General features: G+C 42.0%; 1 protein-coding gene across 6 annotated transcripts in view; it reads left to right on the top strand.

Annotated features, from left to right (window-relative positions):
* Positions 1 to 25,085, top strand: part of ptprua (protein tyrosine phosphatase receptor type Ua) — a 125,027-nt gene that overhangs the window by 33,753 nt on the left and 66,189 nt on the right. For all 6 annotated transcript variants that reach the window (XM_078268138.1, XM_078268133.1, XM_078268135.1 and 3 more), the window contains exons 7-11: positions 6,189 to 6,298; positions 9,833 to 10,034; positions 12,378 to 12,480; positions 13,623 to 13,902; positions 17,327 to 17,363. In XM_078268138.1, the coding sequence (XP_078124264.1) occupies positions 6,189 to 6,298; positions 9,833 to 10,034; positions 12,378 to 12,480; positions 13,623 to 13,902; positions 17,327 to 17,363 (732 nt within the window). The remainder of the gene's footprint in view (positions 1 to 6,188; positions 6,299 to 9,832; positions 10,035 to 12,377; positions 12,481 to 13,622; positions 13,903 to 17,326; positions 17,364 to 25,085) is intronic.

The raw sequence follows: 25,085 nt of genomic DNA, 5'->3' as shown, positions 1-25,085 counted from the left end.
CAGTACCAGCAAAAAAAAAAAAAACACAAATATTGACTCACAAAATAAGCTGGATCAGCGTAACTAAATGGAAGATCAGCCTTATAAATGGAGACCAGTGGAACATTAATCAGCTTGGGCCGTGGACGGAAGCAAAATGGCAAAATAATTTTGCTTATCTCTGTGTTAATATTTTCCTGTGTACATCAGCAGATTAGACACATTCTCATGCAAATTCCCAGAGTGGAAGTACAGAAGGTCAAACAATTGTTGTGAAGAATAAGCAAGACTTTTCAATGTAATTGAATGCCACTCAAGGAGATTTTTGACCCAGCGGAGAGAGTGGGAGGGAATGACGGCTATGATATGAAATTGGCCTCATTTTTCTTTCTATTGCATCCTTCAAATGCATTTGAATTCTTTTACATTCAATTTTACAGCAAGATTCAAAAATGCCAAGCAGTGCAGGAGATATGAAAAAACTGATTTAATTATCTACACCTACACATTGCAGTCTTGTAGGCAGGAGGAAATGAATTTGCATGAATGGAATAACATACAGCATGGTATTTTTCACTCGTTAGATGTTAGCACCAATGGAAAGTTTTGCTTTTGAGCCACTGAATGCCGGTCTGACAGTCTGACATACAGACAGTCCCCAATCCCCCTGTCACAAGGAGAGCCGCCATCACCCTCACAACTACAGTAATTGAGCCGCAGCCGGTGACAGTTCCTCCTGCCTGTTTCCTATGGGCTCAACAAACAAACACTGGTGTAGCACTTTGCCTACGCTGTGTCTCTGCTTCTTCTAGAAAGCACATTTGCCTGTCGATGTTTCATGGATACAGCTGGATGTTCTTCTAGCGTGTGTTGCCTACCTCAGCTTCAGCTTTTAAGGCAAACAGACAAGCCAAAGAAGTTTCATAATGCAAGAGAGTAGCATTCAGTAATTCAGTCACTGTTAACACACAAGCATAGAGACTTCCCTACTGCCTTTGCAGAAATAAAAAGTCACAGGTAGTTTATTTTTTTTAAGCTTTGGAAGCATTGGAATTACATGTGAGTGATGTTAAAGCACTAGACAATTAGTTTTTTTCTTTAAGTACAGTAGCATAAAGCTCATTTGTCTCAAGGATAGTTTGAAAAAGTAAAAGTAACTTTGGTATAAGTACCCTAGAATAAAACACAAAAATATAAATAACACAAAAGATGTACAAACAATAACTAACAACAACAAAGGCACAATTTACAACATGATTTTGGCTATTATTTCTAGTATAATTATTATTTCTTAATTTCTGAGATCTGGGATTGTGGGACAAGAAACATAGTCAGAGAGACAATCATACAGGTAGTAAACAGACCTACAAGTTAGCCAAATGTTTTTGAAAGAGAAAACCATTCAGAAACGATAACATTATTACCCCAAATGTCTTTTGTAACCATCAATTTGCAGTGACTTTCTGCTTCAGTTCTGACCTACAGTACCATCAATGCTAGATCACTACCCATCTGTGTTAGGGAATTTCCCCCAAAGCTTACAGTTAATGTGTGAATGAAAGGTAGTTAACTTCTGCAGGTAAATAAAATAAACGGCTTCACGTAGCTCAGAGTCCCAGATGCACTGATGGTGTCCATGGTAACCATGTCTGAATCCAATTCAAAAAGTTCCAATTACATTACTGTTTTAAGATTAAACACGCCCGAACCATAGCGCATTTCATATACCTGCACACTTCAAAGCTTTAAGCAGTAATAAACTAATCTAAACATAAATGGTCACAGGTCATGTGATATATTCAGATTGGTCATTTAAGATGCATCTTAAATGCCCAATCTGAATAGTATAAGCATGCACATCTATGTCTGAATAGTATTTCAATGTATGTTTATTTTTCGCATATCACATGACCTCTGACCATGTGATGAAAAACAGATAAGGGTCATGGGTCACTGCAATCAAATACACCTAAGGATGGCCAAATTGTGGGCCGAAACGTTGTGTGCCTTAAGCCCAGTTCAGACCAGAGATTTGCGACGAGATGAAACCGTTTTAGAACGTTGCAGGGGAAAGTTTCAGCGGTCTGAACCGGCCCATCTCAGCTCGACTCAAACCAGCTGATGGCGTTGCTGCGACTCAGCTGGTCGAGTCTCCAGAGGCTGGTTTTAGAACATAAGGGACGTCACTTGTTTCAACAGCCATCAGCTGGTCAAGTCTCCAGAGGCTGGTTTTAGAACATAAGGGACGTCACCTGTTTCAACAGCCATCAGCTGGTCAAGTCTCCAGAGGCTGATTTTAGAACATAAGGGACGTCACCTGTTTCAACAGCCATCAGCTGGTCAAGTCTCCAGAGGCTGGTTTTAGAACATAACATAACATTTCATTTGTACAGAGAGTCTGGCCACTCTCCATTGACAAATGTTAACTTCCTTGAAGTTTAAAACTATTGGATCTGCCCAGAGCCACTCTGGTAGCCTGGCTCCGCCCTCCTACGTACTGTTTAGTAGGACCAGGCTAATAAGAGGGGAGACAACAACAACTATCGGCTTAGCATCGCTAGCGTTAGCCTTAGCCAACTCCTTCACCACTAACGGAGCGAGCTAGAAAATCAAACTGTTCCCGAACCCCGTGGGGAGGAGGGCCACATCATCATGGCCACCAACATAACTCAGCAAAGATTGTTCTTGCTCGGGCTTAAACTTCTGGATATTCTGCGGACCGCATCTTTCTCCACCGCAATTACGGAACTACAACTCAAACTAGCGCACGTCACGACCTCAACGTCATCGTTTTCAGCCACTCCCTCTATTCGCTGATTGGACCGCCAAATATTTGGCCAGAGAAAACCCAAGAATATACCCAGACGCAAACCCACACGGAGTACTGAAGGAAAATGAAAATTGAGCGGAAGTACGTAGGAGGGCGGAGCCAGGCTAACAAATGATATATTCAGCTACAAAAAGCCTGAAAGTCAGAAGTTAGAACTAAAGTACATAGAGTCGTTGCTATGGAGATGATACACCGTCTGGTCTCGTCGCATTGGTGTGAAGTGGAAGGTTTTAGAACGCTGCAGACCGGCGGTGCGTTGTAGGTAGTTGCAAGTTTCAACTTCGTCTCGTCACGAATCTTTGGTTTAGACTGGGCTTACTTTGCACTATTAAAGTATTTTTCCTGAGCATTAAGCTTTTGCTCGGACTTTACCTTCTTTGAACATTTATTTCTTTGTCCTGCACCAGGAACGAGACGCCCACCAACCTGGAGAAATAACATTGGTCTCTAGTAGCAACCGGCGATGAGACTGCAGTAAGACGAGTGCGTAGGGACCGTCTACAAACTACAACACCGACACAAAAGTATCTATTAATAAGTTTCGCTATAGAGTAGGGCTGTCAAAATAACATGTTAATTTTGATTAATTAATCTGAGAAAAAATAACGCGTTAAAAAAATTAACGCAGTTTAATCCATTCCATATTGACGTTTGCATACAGACGAAAATCTGGGCCACTGATATGTCTGCGCTTCTCTCTGATGCTCTGAAACAGACGTTACAGGAAACACAAACCCCGCTGCATGTGACGCTAGTTAACACAATACTCAACAGCAGCTAACGTTAGCCTCCCGCTAGCTAGTAGCTGGATTAAACACGGTTACAATGCTGACAGCTAACGCTAAACGGTGTAAAGTTTGACTGTGTTTTACTGTAGAGGATTCAACACCGGGATGTAACAATCTGCAGCTGCCGTCGGAGAAACAACACAGCCGGTGCGTTCAGTGAAACTGGTAAACTACAGCCTCGTGGTGCATTTGAAGTTATTGTAAATGTCCTTTTCCTATCTGGTTGTTGTTTTTGTCGTTCAACAGCAATTTACTAGTGAAATAAGTTATTGTTATACATTATTATTGAATCATTTAATTTTGACCATATGGCCTTAGCAATAAACAAGCCGTTCTTTAATGTCACCAACTGTTGTTTAGTACCCTTTTTTTTTTCTACACCGTTAATTATGTATGCGATTCATTTCGATTAATTAATCACAGAGTATGTAATTAATTAGATTACATTTTTTAATCGATTGGCAGCCCTACTATAGAGTCATTGGGCCTCCTTCACCAACCGTTCTTACGAAGAAATGTGTTCTTAAACCCTACTTACGCACTTCTTACGAAGATTCTGACATTCACTAATGTTTTCTTATCTTGGATTTGTTCTTAGCTAAGAACAAAATCTACGAACACTCAAGAGCACTCTTACGCACATTTGAGTGATGACAATTTGCTCCAAATATTTGGTTACTGCATTTTATTTAATTCTACAGTCGTTTACAATGATAGTATTGTACTGTAATGTATTTCTGATTGTTTGTTGAAAAAAAAATCATAGTATGCAAAGAAACACTAACACTGCAATTTACATCAGCAATTAAACTGATTAAATCAAGTGCCGCTGACCCTCGGTAACACAGCCTCCGGGAAAAGTGAAAATGTTTGTTTTTAAATCATAGTTGCCATCTATTTCTCTCCACAGCGTCGTTTAATCTTCCGCCAGGCAGTGTAAGACGCGTTCATATCTTATTTATTTGGCTGGACCTCTTCACATCTCCCCATGTTCGCTGCTTCACACACTTTATTTGCTTACTTGCATGGTTAAAAGGAAATAAAACCGTCTTAAATACATCCAGGAATAAAACCAACCGCATTCCGATTCTAACAACATATTTCCGTTTTATGCTGGTTGGGATAGGACCCTTCTTTTAAAAGCCAGCTGGCCTTGTTTGTGGTAGTGGACATCTTCTACTTTTACTAAAGTAAATATGTCTCTGGCTATTTGTACTTTTACTTAAGTACTGAGATTCAGTACTTCCTCCACCACTGCAATGTACAAGTCATCTGCGACTCCGACAACCATCTCTTGAAGGCAGTCTCCCGCTTCCCAGGAGGTGCACAGGAAGTGTCGTGTCCTTATATGGGAATTTGCGGGGCGTTTTCATATGCTAATTAGGAACAACTGGCACACACTTTCAATTATGAAGACGTGGGACTATTTAAGTTACAAAGGATTGTAACTTAAATAGTCATGACTAAATATGTAACAATCTGAGTTTGAGAAAAAAACATCCTTAAGTATTATTAATAAAGAGTTAAACACTGAAAAATTATCAGGACTAATCTGGACATAAATAATCAGGGATGATTGACTAGTATATTTTTTTGTCACTTGACGAATACAATTGCGGACATTGATATCATGACTAATGTGGCCTAAACTATTGAAATTAGGACCAAGTTGTAATAACCAGAAAATGACTTTTTAAATCTAAAATTTCACTTGGATATAACATATTACATCGTGCTGCTTTTTTACAAGAGTGGGTATGGAATTGCATAATTCCGCTTCTTTAACCAAAAAGCAACATTGTGCAGGTATTTTTGCACACTGTATTAGACTGTCACGCTTTATTCATGGTGTTATTTTGCTTTCATTTCCTGTATTTTCCTAAATGTCCCTACATTTTAAAATTGGAAATATGATTCACTAGAAATGAATGTCAGGTTTATTCTGGAATCCTTTCACGTGGGACACTGTTTTATCACTTCCCTGCACAACACTATCAGACTTAGTAACCTATTATTTTCTCTCCGCTTGAGAGCTCTCTTAATTCTCATTCTGTGACATGTTGAGGCTAAAAGGCTGTTATCACTGAGTGCTAACCACAGCACACCAGAACAACTGTGAATGGTTATTTACCCTAAGAAATTAGTAAACTGCCTAGCACTCTCTACCCAAAAAGTGGGCGAGGTCCTTTAGGGAAATGCATCTCATTAAGTGGGAAAGCGCAGAGAATTACTCAGCCACTTCACAGGTTGGATTACTTTGCTGTTTCTCTGTCAGTAAGGTGCTAAAGACGAAATATCTACTGTCATCCTCCAAGACACGGTGCTCTGTTATCAGACAGTAGAAGCCAGAATCTCAATTCATCCTGAGGGCTGCGAGCAAGCCGGTCCTCCATTTCTTTTCATCACCTCCTTTCTGCTCTGTCTCTCTATCCCCTCTTTATTCACCCTCCTCCATCCCTCCCTGGCCCTGTGCCTTTTTCACTCTGTCAAATGTGCTTTTACCCCCTGGTATGCCTGCACAGGATTCCATTAACTTGAGACCCGAGCGGAGTGTTTGTTTCAGAGAAGGTTGTTTTTCTCTCCTGCTGTAGTTCCTGGCGGCATCGCTCCAGAGTCCCTGACCTTCACCCCGCTCGATGACATGATCTTCCTCAAGTGGGAGGAGCCCATAGAGCCCAACGGTCTTCTCACGCAGTACGAGGTAGGGTACCTTGTTAGTCATGCACACCAAAAATCCACAACGATACCACAATACTGCAACCTTCTCATCACACACTTAGGCTACGTTTACATTGCTAGGTTTTGGTTTTTAAGCGGAGTTTTGAGCCAAAAGTGATCACCATCATGTTTTGAGCTCCAGTAGAAGAACTAATCTCCGTTTAAACTAACTCGCCCAAACCACATATCTCATCAACATTCGCGTATACTGGGCATAAACAAGAAAGCAGCATTTATACTCCGCCTGTTGCTGGTAGTTGCCATGGTAACGTTAGTAGCTTAGTCTCAGAGAACAAGACGCCATGACCCAATCAGGCGGCGAAACATTGGCGTCAGTGTCGGTGATGCCAAAGGTCTCTGTTTGCGGCCGTTGAGACTAAAACACAACCCTGCAGGTTCCAAACCAAAACGGGGTCAGAAGTGTTTTCAAATTTCTCTGGTTTAGGGGCTCTGAAACGCCAGAGCAGGGGGAATGCCAGGTGTAAACGTAGCAGAAGATATTAGTTTTTAATCCAAAACGTAGCAATGTGAATGTAGCCTTAGTCATGCACAGAAATCCACAATCCACGATACTGGAACCTTCTCATCACACACTTATAGTGCGTGTCCATTAAAACAAGTCTGATTTCACTGCTCTATCTAGGTTAGCTATTGTTAGCAATACCAGTTGATAACAACGCATTAGGCTGTTTTTTGTGCATACAAACAGCATAACATGTCCACAGATAGACATTGGACAGTACTGTGTGTACAACTGATATAATGAGACACAAAAACGACGGAGTGCTAATAAACTGTGTATTACTACAACCTTCATTGCTGTTGATGCATGGAGCAGCGATGTTAGCTTTCAAAGTTGACTTGCTCAGGGTACAGTGAGGTTAACCGACTTCCCAAGTCGGAAATCCGACTTCAGTGGGTGTGTTTCCGTCTTAGAACTCAGAAATGTTCGACTTCCGAGTACAATTGGAACGCACCATAATCCTCTCCAGGTGTAGGATGTTGTTTTCCCTATCTATTTTATTCATCCTCCATTAGAATAATGACTCCGATCAGGGAAACGTGTCCTCTGCTCCCTATAAAGACTGTACTGCTCCCCCTCTTTCATTTACCCCAGGCTTGTTTTTTTCTGGTTGTTGCCCGAACGCTGGTAGCAAACATGAGCCTGAGCCACAGGAGTGGGGAGGACCCACTTTTCACAGTTCATTGGATTTACTGTACATGTTCATATGGTAATGAAGCTGAAGCACAGACTTCAGGCTGTAATTACATGGGGGACAACCCCTCTAATTACTTATTTGCCTAAGAGATGCCTCAACAAGGGGGCAACTTTAAATGTTTCTAATTAATTATTGATGGCCCCATATAAACCGTAGACCTTTGTAGTATGGGCTTTGGAGCTTTTTTCCCCCGTTAGTAGATATGAAGGCCCACTATGGCTTCACACATGGTTGAGTAGTGCTGTAACGTTGCTCAGCATACAGATGAGCTGCCCTCATCCCTAACCTCCAAATACTACTGCTCTGAATGTATAAGACTAGATTTCTTCTGGAGGTCGATACCATTGTCAGTGTTGGAGAGTCACAAATCTGCTAACAAAATATCAGCCCAATATCTTGTTTGTTTTCAGGGGGGGTTTGTTACCACATATGGGACGGCACCTGGTGGGCCTTCACACAACCTTGACAACGTGCGCAGCGTTGGCACAAAGCTTAGAGATTTGTTTGAACTATTTCCCAGTCCAAATCTCACAGCAAACAGGAATGCAAACATATCACAAGAGCAACTTTCACCTTTTCCGTTGTCTGAATGTAATGGCCTATACTCATTGTGCATTTCCATTGACTTCAATGAACCCTTTTGTCTGCCAGGACAAAACCTAAAAAAGCAACAATGACAAATACTCAATGTAATTGAAATGTTATGGTCACTACATTTGAATAGGGTGTTTACAGTTTTTTTTGGGTATGGCTCCACTGTGTTTCTAAGCTGATCAGATAAATGTATGTCCATTCAGAGATTGAAGACATATATTGAAAAATATATATTTTTACCCTGTTTGTGACTTTGAGGATTTGCCTCACATATCATATACCCCAGTAAAATGTATCTGTCATAAGCTAATATTGGTCCATAACATCAGCCGAGCTGATATATGGGTCGGGCCCTCTATATACTTACAATGGTGGCTGTGGCCTGTTGAACCCCAAGTTGCTCCCCAGATTTTGTATGCATAGCTGTGTTCTTCTCCTAGTACTTAAGATGGGTTGTATGCAGTAATTGAATTTCACTACGTTGAACTGTCAATTGTATGCAAGTTTCGTTTAGGGTTTTTTCACAAGGGGACTTTGTCAACAGTGTAAATGGCTTATGAAACTTCTGGTAAAAAGGGAGAAAAAATAAGGACTGAGTTACTGTATTGAGCAAGGAACAGTTAAAATACTAAACAAGGCAAGAGCAATCATCATGTTTGCTTTATCAGCTAATCCAGAAAACTGTGTAAAACCAGGGCAGCAGTGCTGTAAAACGAGGATATGACACAGAATCTAGCCAAGTCTGAGGGCAGCAAAAGATTTATTAGATCTGCGCTGTGAGACGACATCTTCAGATTAATTGAGAGGCATTTCTCGTGAGAGAGCCTTTAAATAAAATGCCATCTAAATTCAATCTTTCAGCTAGTGTGAATAATAGGCTGTAGGCTGTGGGAAGCATAGGACAGAAAGTTTACAGGCTTTGTACAGTAAGATTTGTTTGGATCTAATAGTGGTACAAGTTGGGGGATACTTACTATGACCTAATTTGAACATATGCCTAGGTGAAAGCCAAAACTATAACTTTGACACTTTTGAAAGTTGGATCCTTTCCATACACTCAACCACGACCACATACCGCGCTCCTTGAGCCTGCATCTAAAGCTCTGCCGTTTTAACCAGCTGACAGTTTGTAACATAGAAATAAAATGGCTTATGGATCATTTTATTTCTGTAGTTTGTACGTAGCTGACTTTACAAGCTGACTTCTCTATCGGCTGTTGAAACAGGTGACGTACCTTACCTTCTAAAACCAGCCTCTGGAGACTCGACCAGCTGAGTCGCAGCGACGCCATCAGCTGGTTTGAGTCGAGCTGAGATGGGCCGGTTCAAACTGCTGCAACTTTTCCCTGCAACGTTATAAGACGGTTTTGTCTCGTCGCAAATCTCTGGTCTGAACTGGGCTTTACATTTTCATCAAGCAGCATCATCCGGTCATAATTTAAATATGTCTCGTACTTCGGTTCATAACCTAATACCTGCTAAACGATGACATTCCCATCAGCCTCAGCTGTATACATATGTTAGCATGCTAACGCGCTAAACTATGATAGTGAACATGGTAAACTTTATACCTGTGTAACATCAACATGTTAGCGTTGTTGACATCGGCACAGAGCACCGTTGTGTCAAAGGAAACCCTCCCAGAGCTCCTGGCATGGCTGTAAACTCTGCTTTTCTTCCCCTCCCCCCCTTCCCGTTTCCAGATCAGCTACCAGAGTATCGAGTCATCAGACCCAGGCATTAATGTGCCAGGTCCTCGTCGCACAGTGTCCAAGCTGAGGAACGAGACCTACCACATGTTTTCTGGCCTGCATCCTGGAACCACCTACCTGGTGTCAGTCCGGGCCCGGACCGCCAAGGGGTTTGGCCAGACGGCACTCACCGAGATCACCACCAACATCTCTGGTGAGGCCTTGTGCTGACTGCTGTACCATTTTTGTGTGTGTGAGTGTGTGTGTGTGATTGAGAGAGTAAGAGCAAAGTATGGTCTTGAATGGTAAATGCCAATAACGACCCAATGCACTTAAATGCTGATAATGCATGCAAATAATGCCAGATAAGGCATCATGGGAGCGCCACTTTAAAGAAAAAAAAAAAGGTATTATTCCCAACAATAAGTGATTATTTTTTTTTTTTTTTTAAAAGCATTTGCAGACAATAGCAAATAAGACTAAGTAATGACTTGTAATTTGCTTCTTTTAAAGAGCTTTTGATTAAATGAATCACATGCGTTCAAATTATACAAATGATCTTCATTTTCCCTGAGCCAAACAGCTTTCTGACGTGCAGTGCCTTCGTTTGATGAACTGAGAGCAGACCTGTATTATAGTAAACCACAAATGTTCAGCTTGAATGGTTTGGGTGAAAACAGCTTTGTTCAGCCAACATCGGCGCTAACTGAGTTCGTGTTTACCATTCCAAGGCGACGCAGCAGCTCTGAAATGAAAGAAGCCCTGTTAGGTCTGGAAAATGTGTCTCTAGGGAATGGGAAAACACTCCCATCTACAAATGGGTGTCTGCGAGTGTCTGTGTCACTAATTGTGTTTACTCTGATGGAACAGCATGTGCTATTGTGATGTTTTCGCGTAAGAAAAAATATAGTGGAATATGTCTAGTGTGTGGATGATTAGGACTTTTCAAGGAATCCATTCAGACGACATCACTTCCTTTTTTTCTTATTTCTGGATCAGTATAAACCTTGAGCTTCGGACCCTGTGCAGCCTGAGTAGATGCTATTCCAAGCCTTTTATGTGTTGTTCAAATGCTTATGCTCTGGCTTGTACAGAAAGATTAGTTTGGATCCAACAAGTTGGGGAATGAGACTAGCTATTGTCTTAAATTTTGGATATCTTAATATGACAGACAAAGTGTTGTCTTTTCCTGGTTTTAAAGGCTGCATTACAGTAAAATGATGTCATTTTTACCAGACTGTTGTAGCTGTCCTGTTATTTGCCTTTAAAGGTCCAGTGTGTAACGTCTTCAGGTGTTCATTCTCAAAATCTGTGTTGCCCGTTCACTAACTTGTCCTTTTTCATGAATATTTACCACCACCATCAATTCCAAGTATTCCTTTTGGCTTGACATTTTACATTTGCATGAACTGGGGTAGACATAGGTATTCATGTGCCATCTTGGACTTTGGACCTTTAACTATCGTAGTCATTATATCCACGTTACTGGTGATTATTTATCTAAAATCTAATTGTGTAATTATTTTGTGAAAGCACCAGTTGTCAACCCGACAATATCGCCGCAATATCGACATCAATGTATTTGGCCAAAAATATTGTGATATTTTATTTGGCCCATATGGCCCAGCCCTAGCCGACAGTTGTCAAGGTAACCAATTCAACGTGCAGTATCACATGCTCTCTCCTGGCTCAGCCGTCAGGAAAGCCCATTGGGGAGCCAGATCCTGCACCGATTTTGGAAGCAAACATGAAGGTGTATTGTTTCACTATTAGTCTATTCATAATTCATGCTGGATTCAAGCACCCAAACATGGGCTGGCTCAAACCCTCCTCGACACAGCCATGTATAATGCAGACCTCAGCTGCTGTGTGCAGGCGTGAGTGTGTGTTTTCTGGATGACAGGTTACACAAGTAGCTTTTTACAACAAGCATTAATGCCCTGCCTCGGTAGCAGAAACATTTCCAATTCCATTTTGGAGCCTTTTTGTTTTCAGCTTATCTGTTGTACCAGGATAGCCATTTGCTTCACTACATACTCCAGTTAATTCACTCCCTGTAGTAAACAGAGATGGGAACACTCAACCTCATTGTCCCCAGAGCTGTGCTGAGGTTGTGCAGCTTTGAGATCTGTCCTAATTATATTATAAGGGCCTCTTGTTTTCTCTGTAGTTGGCTGCTGTTTCTAGTCATCATCAGTCAGTGGCACAGTGTGGGAGGCCTCCACGTACTGCAGCACACAGGGGACATGTGCGGGTAATGAATAAAGATAGCACACTACTATTTCATGTATCGGTGGAAATATTACTAAAACATCCAAGCACAAGTGCAGCTACATGGCTTTAAACTCAAGGAACAGTGTTGAGCGAGGCACTCAGTAAGTGTAATACATTACTTTTTTCTTATTACACCTTAAAAACAATTTATATTACCTTACTTATTACTTAGTAACGCGTTACTGCCGCAATACTGCTCAGATAATGCAAACCTGAATTGATTTCTTCCACAGTATTTCAACTTCTTTTGACTCTGGTTTCTGTACTTTATGTATCCCCTCAGCCCCGGTGTTTGACTATGAAGACATCCCGTCTCCACTGAGTGAGTCGGAGAGCACCATCACTGTGCTGTTGCGCCCTGCGCTGGCGAGAGGGGCTCCAGTCAGGTACTTCTAATACACTGCTCACTCCTACGCCAGCATTCATTCATCACTCTTCCGCACTCTGATATTTATAGCTGCAGTCAAAACGAGCTCTCTTATAGCACCCGACGACTTGCAGCATAGCCGATACCAATTTAAGTACAATGTTTGAAGAACCGGAGAGGTTTTCTGTTCACTTTTTGTATAGCACGTACATGTTTCAAATTGATTATATCTGTTCCTTTAATAGAGTGAGGTGTTTTCTCTTTGTGCTGCCTGAGCTAGTATTGAAACAACGGCCAAAAAGAAGGAGTGAACCTAAATATAGCTCTCTCTGTCCTGAAACCTTTACCATGTCAGCGTTGTTAGCCATGTGCTGGAATGACAGCACATGCCAACCAATCACATGTTGACCGGTTGACAGCTGTGTCACTGTAATGAGCGCCACACTCCAATTTCAGACCGGTTTCAGGCTTGAGAAAAAAACGGAAGCACAAGGCTGTGAGGCATGCCAGGCTCTGCCAAAGACAAACAGAGCAGGACTGAATTTTTAAAAATATATTTAGCATTTAATGTTTGGTGTCTTAGTAGTACACGTAGTAGTAGTTAACTGCTCTTTAATGTTTGACGTGAAGCACTTTGAGTTGCCTTTTTGCTGCAATGTGCTAAAATAAAGCTGCATGCCTTACATATGACAGAACATGAACATACATATAGTATATTTTGATAGCATATACAGTGTATCGTAATTTACATATATAATTAGAATGTTTTTTGTTTTTTTTTGTTATTTTCCACATTTTCCAAAGCTTTTGGTATTTCTCTTGGTATTTTGCATCAAATGGAAGCAGAACTGTACCAACTGTGATTGTTTTTTATTCTCTTCAGCTTCTTTCTTTCTTAAAAGAATAATAATTGTAGTTGCTTCCATAAATACAAAGCATCATTTTGCACTCAGGATTTTTGAGTACTTTTACTTTTAATACTTTAAGTACATTTTCCTGATACCTACATACGTTTACTTAAGTAACATTTTCATTGCAGGACTTTTACTTGTAATAGAGTTGTTTTTTTTTGCAGTGTGGTATTAGTACTTTTACTTAAATAAAGGATCTGAATACTTGTTGCACCACTGGTCCTGTGTGCTCCACCCTGTCCTGCTGCAGTGCCTACCAAGTGGTGGTGGTGGAGGAGGACGCTTCCCGGCGGGTGAGGAGGAGGGAGCTGGGCTCCGGCGACTGTTTCCCCACACCCAACTCCCACGGCGAGGCGCAGGCCAAAGGGGCCCCGCATTACTACACAGCGGAGCTGGCCCCTAGCAGTCTGCCCGAGGCCACGCCCTTCACCGTGGGCGACAACCACACCTACAACGGCTACTGGAACAGCCCTTTAGACCCCACCAAAAACTACCTCATCTTCTTTCAGGCCACCAGCAACTTCAGAGGGGTAAGAACCATTAAGATGCCTGACAGGGGATCTTGTTTCTGGAGCTCAGACACACTGCTTTAATGTTCAAGCTACCTTCACAGTCAATTTAGATTTGTGTCAAGGAAGTCAGAAGGCTGTACGCTGGAGGCGCTACGAGAGAGGAAGCAGTTCGCTGCATAAATGAGGCTTTATTTGTTACCAAATGAGATGATGTATGTTCTGCAGTTTTAGGATGGCTTTGGGTTTGATTGTTTCCAACTGGTAAATCATGGACTTGTTCATTTTGCATTATTTCTCAATGAAAATTGTTTATGAACACCACAAATGGCCGAATGAATCTTAACAGCTTTCAAAAGATAATTACAATGTGTATTCATGCAGTTTTTGTCCAGTTGTCAGATTCCCTCACAGTCAAGCTCTTTGAAAATCTTTTTTTCAGCGGAAAAAAAATCAAACACTGCCTTCCAGGCTCTAAAACGATCTGAAAAGGAACTGTTGAGCATTTGAATACGTAATTGAAGCATGAATAAGAAATGTGCTGGCCAGTGTGCACAGCACAGGCCCCCAGGAAGTGCGCCGGCCTTTAATGCCAATTTGACATAGCGGCCAAACAGTGAAATTACAACTTCTGTGTTGGTAAAAGACTTCTCCCTACAGACTTAGATGGCAAAAGAGACGTCTGTAAATCAGTGGATACACGTTGTTGAGCATCACAATGCCTGCAAAATGAGTCATCTCACTATCAAAATTTGATCCATTTGGTCAAATAACATTTGGAAAGTCTAGAAAATAAAATAATTTAATCCCCATTCAAGTTAGCGGAGCGTTAAACTGGAAGTAGCCGGCTCGGCCGGTGGAGTGGAGATCATGTGCGCCTGCCTGGCTGCAGCTTCTAATCTAGATATCAGTATCTGAATCTTGAGCGGATACAGCCAGTGTCCTCTGGGTGCTGCAAGCTGGGCCTCCAGAGCCAGGGAAGAGCCCAGTCGGCCTCTGGTCCAGGTCAGGGCCGACACACTGCATCTGACTGAAATCTGACATCAGCCCATCATGGACCACCATTTGTGATGATTCTCCCTTAAGACCAAATTAAAAGCTCTGTTGACACAGCAGCTCTGAGCTAACACAACAAACTATTAATAGTATAACTCATGTTGATAATTGTCTATTTTGTCCTGCAAACATTGTCAGCTCCAATCTGTTTTCTAATCTACACTCTACTATGGTCGAGAGATGGGATGCCCATGGGATAAATAATATTATTTTGACAATTACCCTGGATAAATGAGATGAACGAGGCTTACTATGGGCCGCCATTGAATTGAAACAGTAATTGCTTTGGCAGATAGGCCTTCAGTGGGGCTTGAAAGAAGCGTGGTTGGGGCTGAAACACACCAGCAGGAAAGAACACATACTTTTTTAGTATATTTTCTCCCTATCATGTCTGTAAGAGTTGATATCTAGACTAAAAAGGAAAATAGTAGCGTGTTGATATTTCATTTTCAACCCTGTGTTGCATTTATCATTACTCATCATCTGGGATTACCTGTCACTCATCCCAGTGTTTCACTTACTGGATATACTGACCTGTATTGGGTTAAGTTGGGATGTGTTTTTGATCCAGCTCAAGATTGGCAAAATACCCAGATTTGTTAAGCTAACAGATCTAGTATTGCATCTTCTATCTGTCCTTGTCTTTTTATTAGCAAAGAGTATGGACAAAAACATCCAGTTGCAGGCCTTTCTTTTTCAGACGGTGCTATTAGCAGTTTATATAATCTATATCAATCAACCAACCAATCATTTATTAATGACCACACGGCTGAGGTCGCTGGGATTTGCTTAATGGTCACCAAAAGTTAATTCTGTGTCTAGGTCACTTGCTAAAACACCAAAATGTTGTTTGGAAGATGGTGCTTTCTACAAGTCAGTGTCTGGACTCAAGGTACACGGTAAGGTTTCGCTCGTAGTGACAAACCCACAGAGAATTATCAGCGGACTCTGCAGTTCCAGCCAGCTCTACGAAGCGTTTAGGTTCAGTCTAACTGCTCTTATCAACCCTTTTCAGGGGGAAAAGCTCTGTTAGACTCACTGTACTGTAGCTGCTCTGCACAAAAGAGCAGAAAGTTGGCAGTTACGTAGCTGTGAACATTACTGAGCATTTATCAGCTGGAGAGACATATTGTTATCTGAGGAGTTGGTGGAGATCCAAAACAGAGCTAGGAGAGTGAATACTGACTTTTTTCAGGTGGACAGACACACGGCCTGCAAATGAATGTTGTAAATAGCCAACAGATTGCTACCATGCTGTGTTGTCAGCTTGTTCCTCTGTCCCAAAGTGGCCAAATAAATCAATTGTGTTGCTTTGAATGTTGCTTTAAACTCTCATGCACATCATATTGAGGCCGATCACCTCACTTGTTCTTAATACGGGACAGCTGACAATGAAAAATAAGGTGTGCAGGGTTGGAAGGCTCTTAAGCCAGCTTCAATGTGGTGGATACATTCATTACATAAGATATTATTTTCAGGTTATGGAATAAGATTGTGAACATTAGCTATGCTACCTGTCAAATCGGTAGTGTTTATGTACGCACAGACAACGAAGCGTTATTACATATCTCAACTAAATCTTTGATTTTTGTTACGCGTAACTTTATTCACTTACAAACGTTGAAAGCTGAACCTCAGTGGATTCTGTGAGGGAATAGAAAGGATTCAGATTTGATAAGCAGATCCGAAGGAATCCAATTCGATAAACTGCTATCCAATTGGAGGCTCAGTCGCATCAAACCGCTGCTTTGAAGAGCACCGGTGTTGGTTCCAAAAGGCCAAAAGCCCAACCTTGACAAAGGACAGGATGACTCATAACACACTACCTGCCGCTGCTTTAATAACCCCTGCGTGGGTGTAAATTTGACTTATCTGTCTGATGTAAGAGATGAGAGGAGATGAGAATCCACTTTAAACAGATTTCCAATTAAAAAAGCTAATTCGGCAACCGTTTTAGGTGAAAGGTTTTTGACTCCAATCTCAGAGCACAGATTAGCATAATTGCCCATAATGGCTGATTTAACTTCCTTAAATCTTAATTTGGTAACATGCCCCTCTATCTCCGGGATAGAGGTGGCTGTTTTTTTGGGGGGGAAGATGGAGCCAATCAGCGGACCCGGGGTGAGGGACCTCACATGGCGGAGGGGAGCAGAGGTCTCTCATATCACAAGGAGATGTCATCCGCTTGGAAAAATTCAATTATTTCCTCCAAATAGCAAAGGTCTGGTTGACTTTGCCACACACAGCTGTGGTGCAGCTTTCAGATAAGGTTGAAGCAGACTGACTCATAAATACCGTGCACTGTCGTCGTTTTTGTGTTCCTGCTAATCACTGTGTCGTCATGGTACCGAGACAATTGAATAAACTCAGCCTTTTCTTTTACCCACAGGAGACCAGAATAAACTGCATCCGGATTGCTCGCAAAGGTAACGCTTTATTTCTTTCTTTTTTTTTTCAATTTTCAAGGTGCTTCATCAACTTGTTCACGTCAATAAATCATTACCCCATGAATTATGATTCATATGAAGAGTATATCTTAAACATGGCAATCATGAAGGCTATCTGCCGTCCGCTTGTGCGCCTTCTCCATTGTAAGCTACTAGGGATGTTAATGATTAACCGTTTCTCCGTTGACGGAGTAATACTATCAGTTAAACAGTTAAAAACAACATTATTAAAATCAAAAATGTCCGAGCTTTTCCGGACGGGTAAACTGGGACTCCGCTGCCTGGTTGTCAGTTAACAGTTAATGATTGGTAAACAAGGGTCGGCTATTGGTCAGGAAAAAAAAGTGGAGACACAGAACCTACGCCGGAAACTACGCCGTAGCCTGACGTGCACCTCTCGAAAAACTTTAACTACAATATGAGTCGCTCAGCCGTGGCTTGGTAGCGTTGCATTTCCCCCGACTCATTTCCTGGTTCTCCTTCTCCATAAACAACATGAAATCAAGGAGAGGGTTAACTTTTCCTGCTACAGAACTTTGTTTCTCTCACTATGACTCTAGAGTTGGTACTCTGAAGCAAATTGCCGTCGCTCTCTCACTCGCTCTACCACACACTCCCCACGCGCACACACATGCCGGCCCTGCTATTCTCTTAAAGAGATCGACGCACACACACCAACACACAAGTATAAAGCTCAGGCGTGGAGCCTCCGCAGAACCATGCGCACACTGGAGGGGTGATACATGTCGCTGTGCTGTAGAAGACGAGTTTCGATCATGAGTTCATTATTAATGTGTCGGAGGAAATTGTTGAATGTTTTCTTGAGTCTTTATTAAAAGCCCACCAACTTTAAAGGTTGATAAATATTAAAGGTCCTATATGCTGACTTTTTGATGCTTTTATATAGACCTTAGTGGTCCCTAATACTGTATCTGAAGTGTCTTTTATATAGACCTTAGTGGTCCCCTAATACTGCATCTGAAGTCTCTTTTATATAGACCTTAGTGGTCCCCTAATACTGCATCTGAAGTCTCTTTTATATAGGCCTTAGTGGTCCACTAATACTGCATCTGAAGTCTCTTATATAGGCCTTAGTGGTCCACTAATACTGTATCTGAAGTCTCTTATATAGGCCTTAGTGGTCCACTAATACTGTATCTGAAGTCTCTTTTATATAGGCCTCAGTGGTCCCCTAATACTGTATCTGAAGTCTCTTTTATATAGGCCTCAGTGGTCCCCTAATACTGTATCTGAAGTCTCTTTTATATAGACCTTAGTGGTCCCCTAATACTGTATCTGAAGTCTCTTTTATATAGACCTTAGTGGTCCCCTAATACTGTATCTGAAGTCTCTTTTATATAGACCTTAGTGGTCCCCTAATACTGTATCTGAAGTCTCTTTCCCGAAATTCTTGCCATGGGACCTTTAAAATATATATATATATATTTCTTTTTTTTTCATTGACAGATTTACAGGTCATGACAGTTTCAAATGAAGGTACAACAATCCATCATACAATACAAATCACGAATGCACATACATAGACATACAGGTAGACAATAAAACCCATACAGCCCTACTGTTATTGTACGCAGACAATCAGACCCCAAGTAAGTTATAAATGGACCCCAGACTTTATGAAACTGAAACGGTTCCTCTCTCAGATGGAAGCTAAGCGCTTTGAGGGGCATAAACTCCAGTACACTGCTTATCCATTGGGCAACGCTAGGGGGTTCCTCTGACACCCACTTCAATAAAATACATCTTCTAGCACAAAAGAGCAGGATTATAAGACATTTTAGCTGATTAGAGGAATATCTGGAGGATGGTCTATACCAAGAATACTATAAATATTAATATTTCACTCATCTGCTTCATTGTTGAAAAATGGGAGCGCAGGGTTCCTACTGACAGCTTTACAACTGGGGTCCTGCGGCAAAGATATCAGCACTCAGACAGAGTGAAGCCTTTTATTTAAACTACTTTTTCTGACGGGGGAAGGAGTGTGAGCTCTGCAGGTATCATCTTAACTCAGCTGTAATTGTAAGATACGTGTTATATGTTTTGCAGAGCTACTTTGTGGTTGCAATCCATCCTGCTGTTTTTGCAGTGACATGGATTGGAAGATTGTAATGGATCCTTATGATTATAATAGCTAGTTAAAATAATGAGGTGATACTGGGGGCCTGTTTAACGTCTGTCTGCTCATGTAGTTGCCCCATGGACTCCTTTGTTAAATTGTGTCGCATCCCCATGTTTCAGCAATTAAGCTGCTGAAGAATATGATATCATTACCTATTGTAACAAGGGAATGAAAATAAGAAGCAGGTTACATAAAGTTATATTCTGAAAATGTTACCACATTAGCAGCAGCACCGGGGCGAGACAGATTGTCTTTTTCCTGGCTAACATAATGTTATGTTAAGTGAATTTTGTGATCATGGATGGTCATAACCACTGTGGGATATTTTTGCGGTTCCATTGGTTTGAACTACACTGAACAAAATTATAAACAACACTTTTGTTTTTGCCCCCATTTTTCATGAGCTGAACTCAAAGATCTAAGACTGTTTCTATGTACACAAAAGACCTATTTCTCTCAAATATTGTTGACAAATCTGTCTAAATCAGTGTTAGTGAGCACTTCTCCTTTGCCGAGAAAATCCATCCACCTCACAGGTGTGGCATATCAAGATGCAAGACCGCATGATTATTGCACAGGTGTTCCTTAGGCTGGCCATAATAAAAGGCCACTCTAAAATGTGCAGTTTTACTGTATTGGGGTGGTCCGAGGGCGGTCCGAAAACCAGTCAGTATCCGGTGTTAGGGTTAGGGTTTTCTATCGCATGACTATTTTACATCATCTCCATCCGGCGCTTGGCGCCGCCCATGACGATTGTGATTGGTTTAAAGAAATGCCAATAAACCAGAGCACGTTCTTTTCCCATCCCGGAATGCTGTGTGGACTAGCCAGACCCTCATCTGCTCCACAGCGCGTGGGTGGTCTGGCAAAAGCGAGACTACTAACAAACAAACCTGTTTAATTATGTTCGTCTCTCTCCAGATTCAGGGAATCTAGGCAGCTGTATGATAAGCAGTGTTGGGGAAGTTACTTTTAAAAAGTAGTGTTTGCTCGTCACTCGTTACTTCTTAAAACAGTAATCCGTTACTTTACTTAGTTACCCCCTATGGAAAATAACTTTTTACTTTACTCATTACTTTTACGTTACTTTTAAAAGCGGGCGTCTCTGGCAGAGACTGAAGTTAATTATATCAAAACTATCTTTGACCATAAAGCCGATCTCTGGTTTATCAGTGAAGTGTCTGAGCTACACTGCAGACTGGATTCTCTACTCACAGAGTGATGGCTGATTGATTATGAACGAGTCCAGCGCGGCTTGAATGCACATCAGCAGGTCATCGGCATTACACGGTGTTAGTTAGTGTATGCAGTGTCTGTATCGACTTGTACCGGTCGCGCAGCCACGATGGCCCGTGCATTGTCGTAGACACATGCAGCCTCTTTTCTGGAAATCCTTGCGTGTCCGTGCAACCGACGCAAGTCCACAGCGGTCCGTGCGTGTATGTATGAGGCCATCTCAGTGTCGCTGTCAAATCTGTCCCTGGGAAAAGTAATTCGCCGAATTGAAAAAGGAACTACGTTTCATTACCAAATTTTCAGTAGTAGCGCGTTACACTACTTTTTACCCGAAAAAGTAGTTACGTTACTGTAACGCGTTACACCCAACACTGATGATAAGGGAATAAATTGTTTCAGGACTGTCTCCTTTTGGAGGTATGTGGGCCTGCCACACTTTTGCATACTTCCCAGAGAGAGCGCTAGGCTGAACTAGGCTTCAGCATCTGTGTTTTAGGCACCCGCAATATCTTTGTTTACATTAAAGGTTCAGCTAAACGTAACGCCTCCAGCATGAGTTGAAATACTCCTTCAGGAAGACCGGAACTTCAGAGAGTTGGGACAGCACTGCACAATAACACATCATGGTTATACTGTACTGCCTGCCTAATTGTCTCCTCAATTGAGTGTTCATTAAATGCTCCTGTGTAATTGATCAAGGTCTCCCGAACCTTCTTCACGTATGTCAAATGAGTTGTGCTGCGTGCGTCCTAAGGTTTCTTTTCCATCTTTTTCCTGGCTAATTTTGTAATTATGGCTGAACATAACTACTGTGGGATATTTTTGCAGTTCCAGTGGTTTAAATTATGTGGTCCAGGGTGCATGTCAGAGACTTGTACAGTTCTCCTGGCTCAGGCTCCTGCTTATGGGATTTGACAGGGACTTAGTGTTGTTTTGGGGTGCTGCCGGGAGGAAGCCCTCGTGCCAATCTCCCCTCAACAGAGACACAGGAGGAAAGGTGAAAGCAAACATGCATCCGTGTTTTCTTTCTGTGTTCCTCTTGAATCACTGACACTGACATTCTGGCAAACCCCTCTCGGGCTCGAATTGCTTTGAAATCCAGAATGCAGTAACGTATCGTTTTTATTTATTTTTTGGTGTTCTCCCTGAGAGAGGAAGCGACCAGGAGTGTTTGCTTGAGAGACAGACATAGATGGAAGGCTCTCTGTTCAATTTTCAACAATAGGGGAGAGGGAGCGAGACAGAGGGTGAAATGAAGTCTTTCTCTCCCCCCCCCCCCCCCAACTCTGTCTTATCTGAAGTGCGATGACATCAAAGCATCCTGCCCTACTATTGTCTGCCGGCGTGTCGCGTAAGATGGGTTGCAGGTGTATTTATAGAGGCCGTTTCTTACTGTAGCATATACAACTGTGGTAGGCAGACCCAGAGCACACGCTGATGCTACTCCAGTTCCCTCAGAGGTGCCACAGAGGTCTAGTTAAGACCGCTCCTGCTTCTTTTCATTTCCTCTCAGCAGCTTCCCACACAAACAGATGCTGCCAGCTGTGTTCACCGGAACACCTGGCAAAGCCACCGCAGTGATGGGCGAGTGGTCTTTTTCTCTACGCTACCGGCGTTAGAAAAGCATACATTTACATTTAGCCTTTGGAGAATTTGAAAATTTTGCTTAAAATCTGTTTGACAGCTGAATGAATTGGGCCCCAACCTGTTATTTGAAACCGGCTTATATTCGATGTGTGGGTTTTCAAATAGAAAAATGTGACAAAATGTGCTTATTTTGTCACATTTATCTATTATGCAAAGGATCCCTACAGCGGTCAATCTTTTTGTGAAAGGGTAAGCTCCTTTTTGTTTAACATGAAACTGAAAAATCGCTATCGCCAAGCCAACCAGACTCCATTTAAATAAACATTTTGTCATTTTGTCATCATAAATCACACTTCATCATCATCACACAGAAACTAAGTAAAACTATCAAAAGCCTTCTTGGTTCGTCTTTCGACTGTTCCGACAATCGCCACTCTGGTTTGGTTGAGATAAACCCTCAATTCATCCATTTACATGTGAAAATACTCTTAGCTCTATACACGCAAAAAGTATTGTTTATTTAGGTGGAGTCTGGTGAGTTTGGCGATTTCGGGTCTGTTTCCAGTTAAACAAAAAGGATCTTACTCTTTAACAAAAAGGCCTCTCTCTGTAGGAATCCTTTCCATAATGTTGTCAGACACTTAGAATTATAATCTGAGCCTGTCAGTGGCAAAAACAGAACTTTTAGTGGACGAACATTGACGATGCACATTTAGCCCTATAGGATTCCTTTGCAGCCCTGTTTGCGGCTGCCGGTTACAGCGTTATGGCTCAATACTAGACCATTTTAAAAGATTTTTCTTTACATCAGTCACTTAAACACCAACAAATTGGAAAAGAGGGTCCATGTTAGCCTGACAAGCCAGACCCACATCAAGATGTTTGGTCTGGGAACTCCCCATTGGCAGGGCTCAATCCAAGGGGCGGGATAAACGGTTGTCTTTCAAATTCCCTCTGCACTCCAAGCCAACCAGAGCAACGCTAATTGATAGATTAAACTTTTGCCATATCCGGTCGGTAAAACTCCGAAAACATCTTCCTTTTTTAAGAATGACTTCAGCGCTTAACTCCAAGTCTTCCAGAGCCAATTCGAAAGACCACTGTTCGCTAGCAGCAGCAGCCATCTTCTTTGTTTTCAAGTAGTAGGGAATTCACGCGGAACCGTCGCAACTCTGTCGTCCTTATGTTAAGCCCGTCTACCGACTCTATACACGATGTGATTGGCCTGACCAGAATTTGGTTTTTCCAGCTCTCAAGCCAACGGAGAGTTGTTAGACTGACCCTGGCTGCAAATTACATTTGCTGCCGCTAGGGTGCGTCTAGATTTCTAGGCTAGGTCCATGTTGGAAAATGCCGAAATTACCCTATTCCTGGCTGCTTTTTATTGCCTGAAGAGGTCAAAACTCAGACAACATTTGCAGTATGAAGAACAACTTTATAGTCATACCAGGGCATTTCTGGTCATGACCTCCATTACAGAGAACATTCCTTTGTAATGTGCTGTGTAATATGTTCCCTGTGAATTTCCTTGCAGGACCACTGCACCATTTTTTGTTGTTGTGTGCAATGGAATTTATCGTGATCGTGAAGTGATTGCCATTTTCTAAACATGGCTCTAAAAAGCCGAATGACTCACCCAGCATGATTTGTGTGATTATGGCAGCTCTGTCAGGCTCTATTGTCTGCCCCGAGCTATAGTCCCCACCAATCCACAGCTTATCAAGCCAAACTCCGCATCCTGCCTCACTGTAAAAGGCTTTTCTTTTCTCTCTTCACGAGAGACAGACAAAAGCCAATACCTCCCCTGAAGCAGCATTGTTTAAATACAGAGCTGCTGTCCAATTCAGTTGTGCTGTCAGTCTCGCCACGGCATGCCTGGGACTCTTACATGCTTCCATCTCTCTGATTCCTCACCTTATTTGTTTTCTCATCATTGCGGTGGCTCGATAATGAAGAGCACACTGCCAGAAGTGTATTATACTCCTTTGATTCATTCTTACTTCATAGCAATTCCTCACCTTTGGATGGAACACAGTGGGGAGTCCAGATGAGTCATAGAGAGGGAGATTTCATGCTCTTGGCTAGCTGCGATGGGAATGCACTGAGACTGTGACATATGGGTAGGAGGGAAATAGCTGCCTGAATGAGAGCATGCATCACTGCAGTAAGATAGCTAGAGTGTCGTCTCATCCGAGCCACACATGTTCAGCTCCCCAGCTGACATCAGTGTACTGAAATAGTGTTTGAGCCTTCTCTGATGCTGTCTAATAATAAGCAGTACACTAGTCGGCCGATCATTGTCGTCGCTGTGAAAGCTGCAGCTGGATCTGTGGAGACCTCTAACACGCTTCACTCCCTCCCCCGGCGGGTTTGGAATCAGCCTTGTGGATTTTGTTATTTTATTTAACCTATATTTAACCTGGAAAAAAAACTCAATTAAATGAGATTAAAGATCTCTTTTTCAAAAGTGTCCTGGCCGAGACAGGCGGCTGAACAGTCATACACAAAATACGCAAAAACATTAAAAACATAACACATCGACTGAAGCAGCAAATATTTCCCAAAGCCAACCACAATCATACATTCACCAGGCAAAACTTCTACAGCCAGATGTGTCTGACTCCAAGTAATTTAGCATCCTCTTAAAAGCGACCAATGAGACCAGCTCCAGCTTTTTTTTAATTTAACCTTTACTTATACAGCTAATCTCATTGAGACACAAGGGGTCCTATCTT

Source organism: Sander vitreus, chromosome 14, assembly GCF_031162955.1.
Source record: "Sander vitreus isolate 19-12246 chromosome 14, sanVit1, whole genome shotgun sequence".
Taxonomy (NCBI): domain Eukaryota; kingdom Metazoa; phylum Chordata; class Actinopteri; order Perciformes; family Percidae; genus Sander; species Sander vitreus.
The sequence above is the reverse complement of the archived record's forward strand: the minus strand, read 5'-3'. Positions and strand labels throughout refer to the sequence as shown.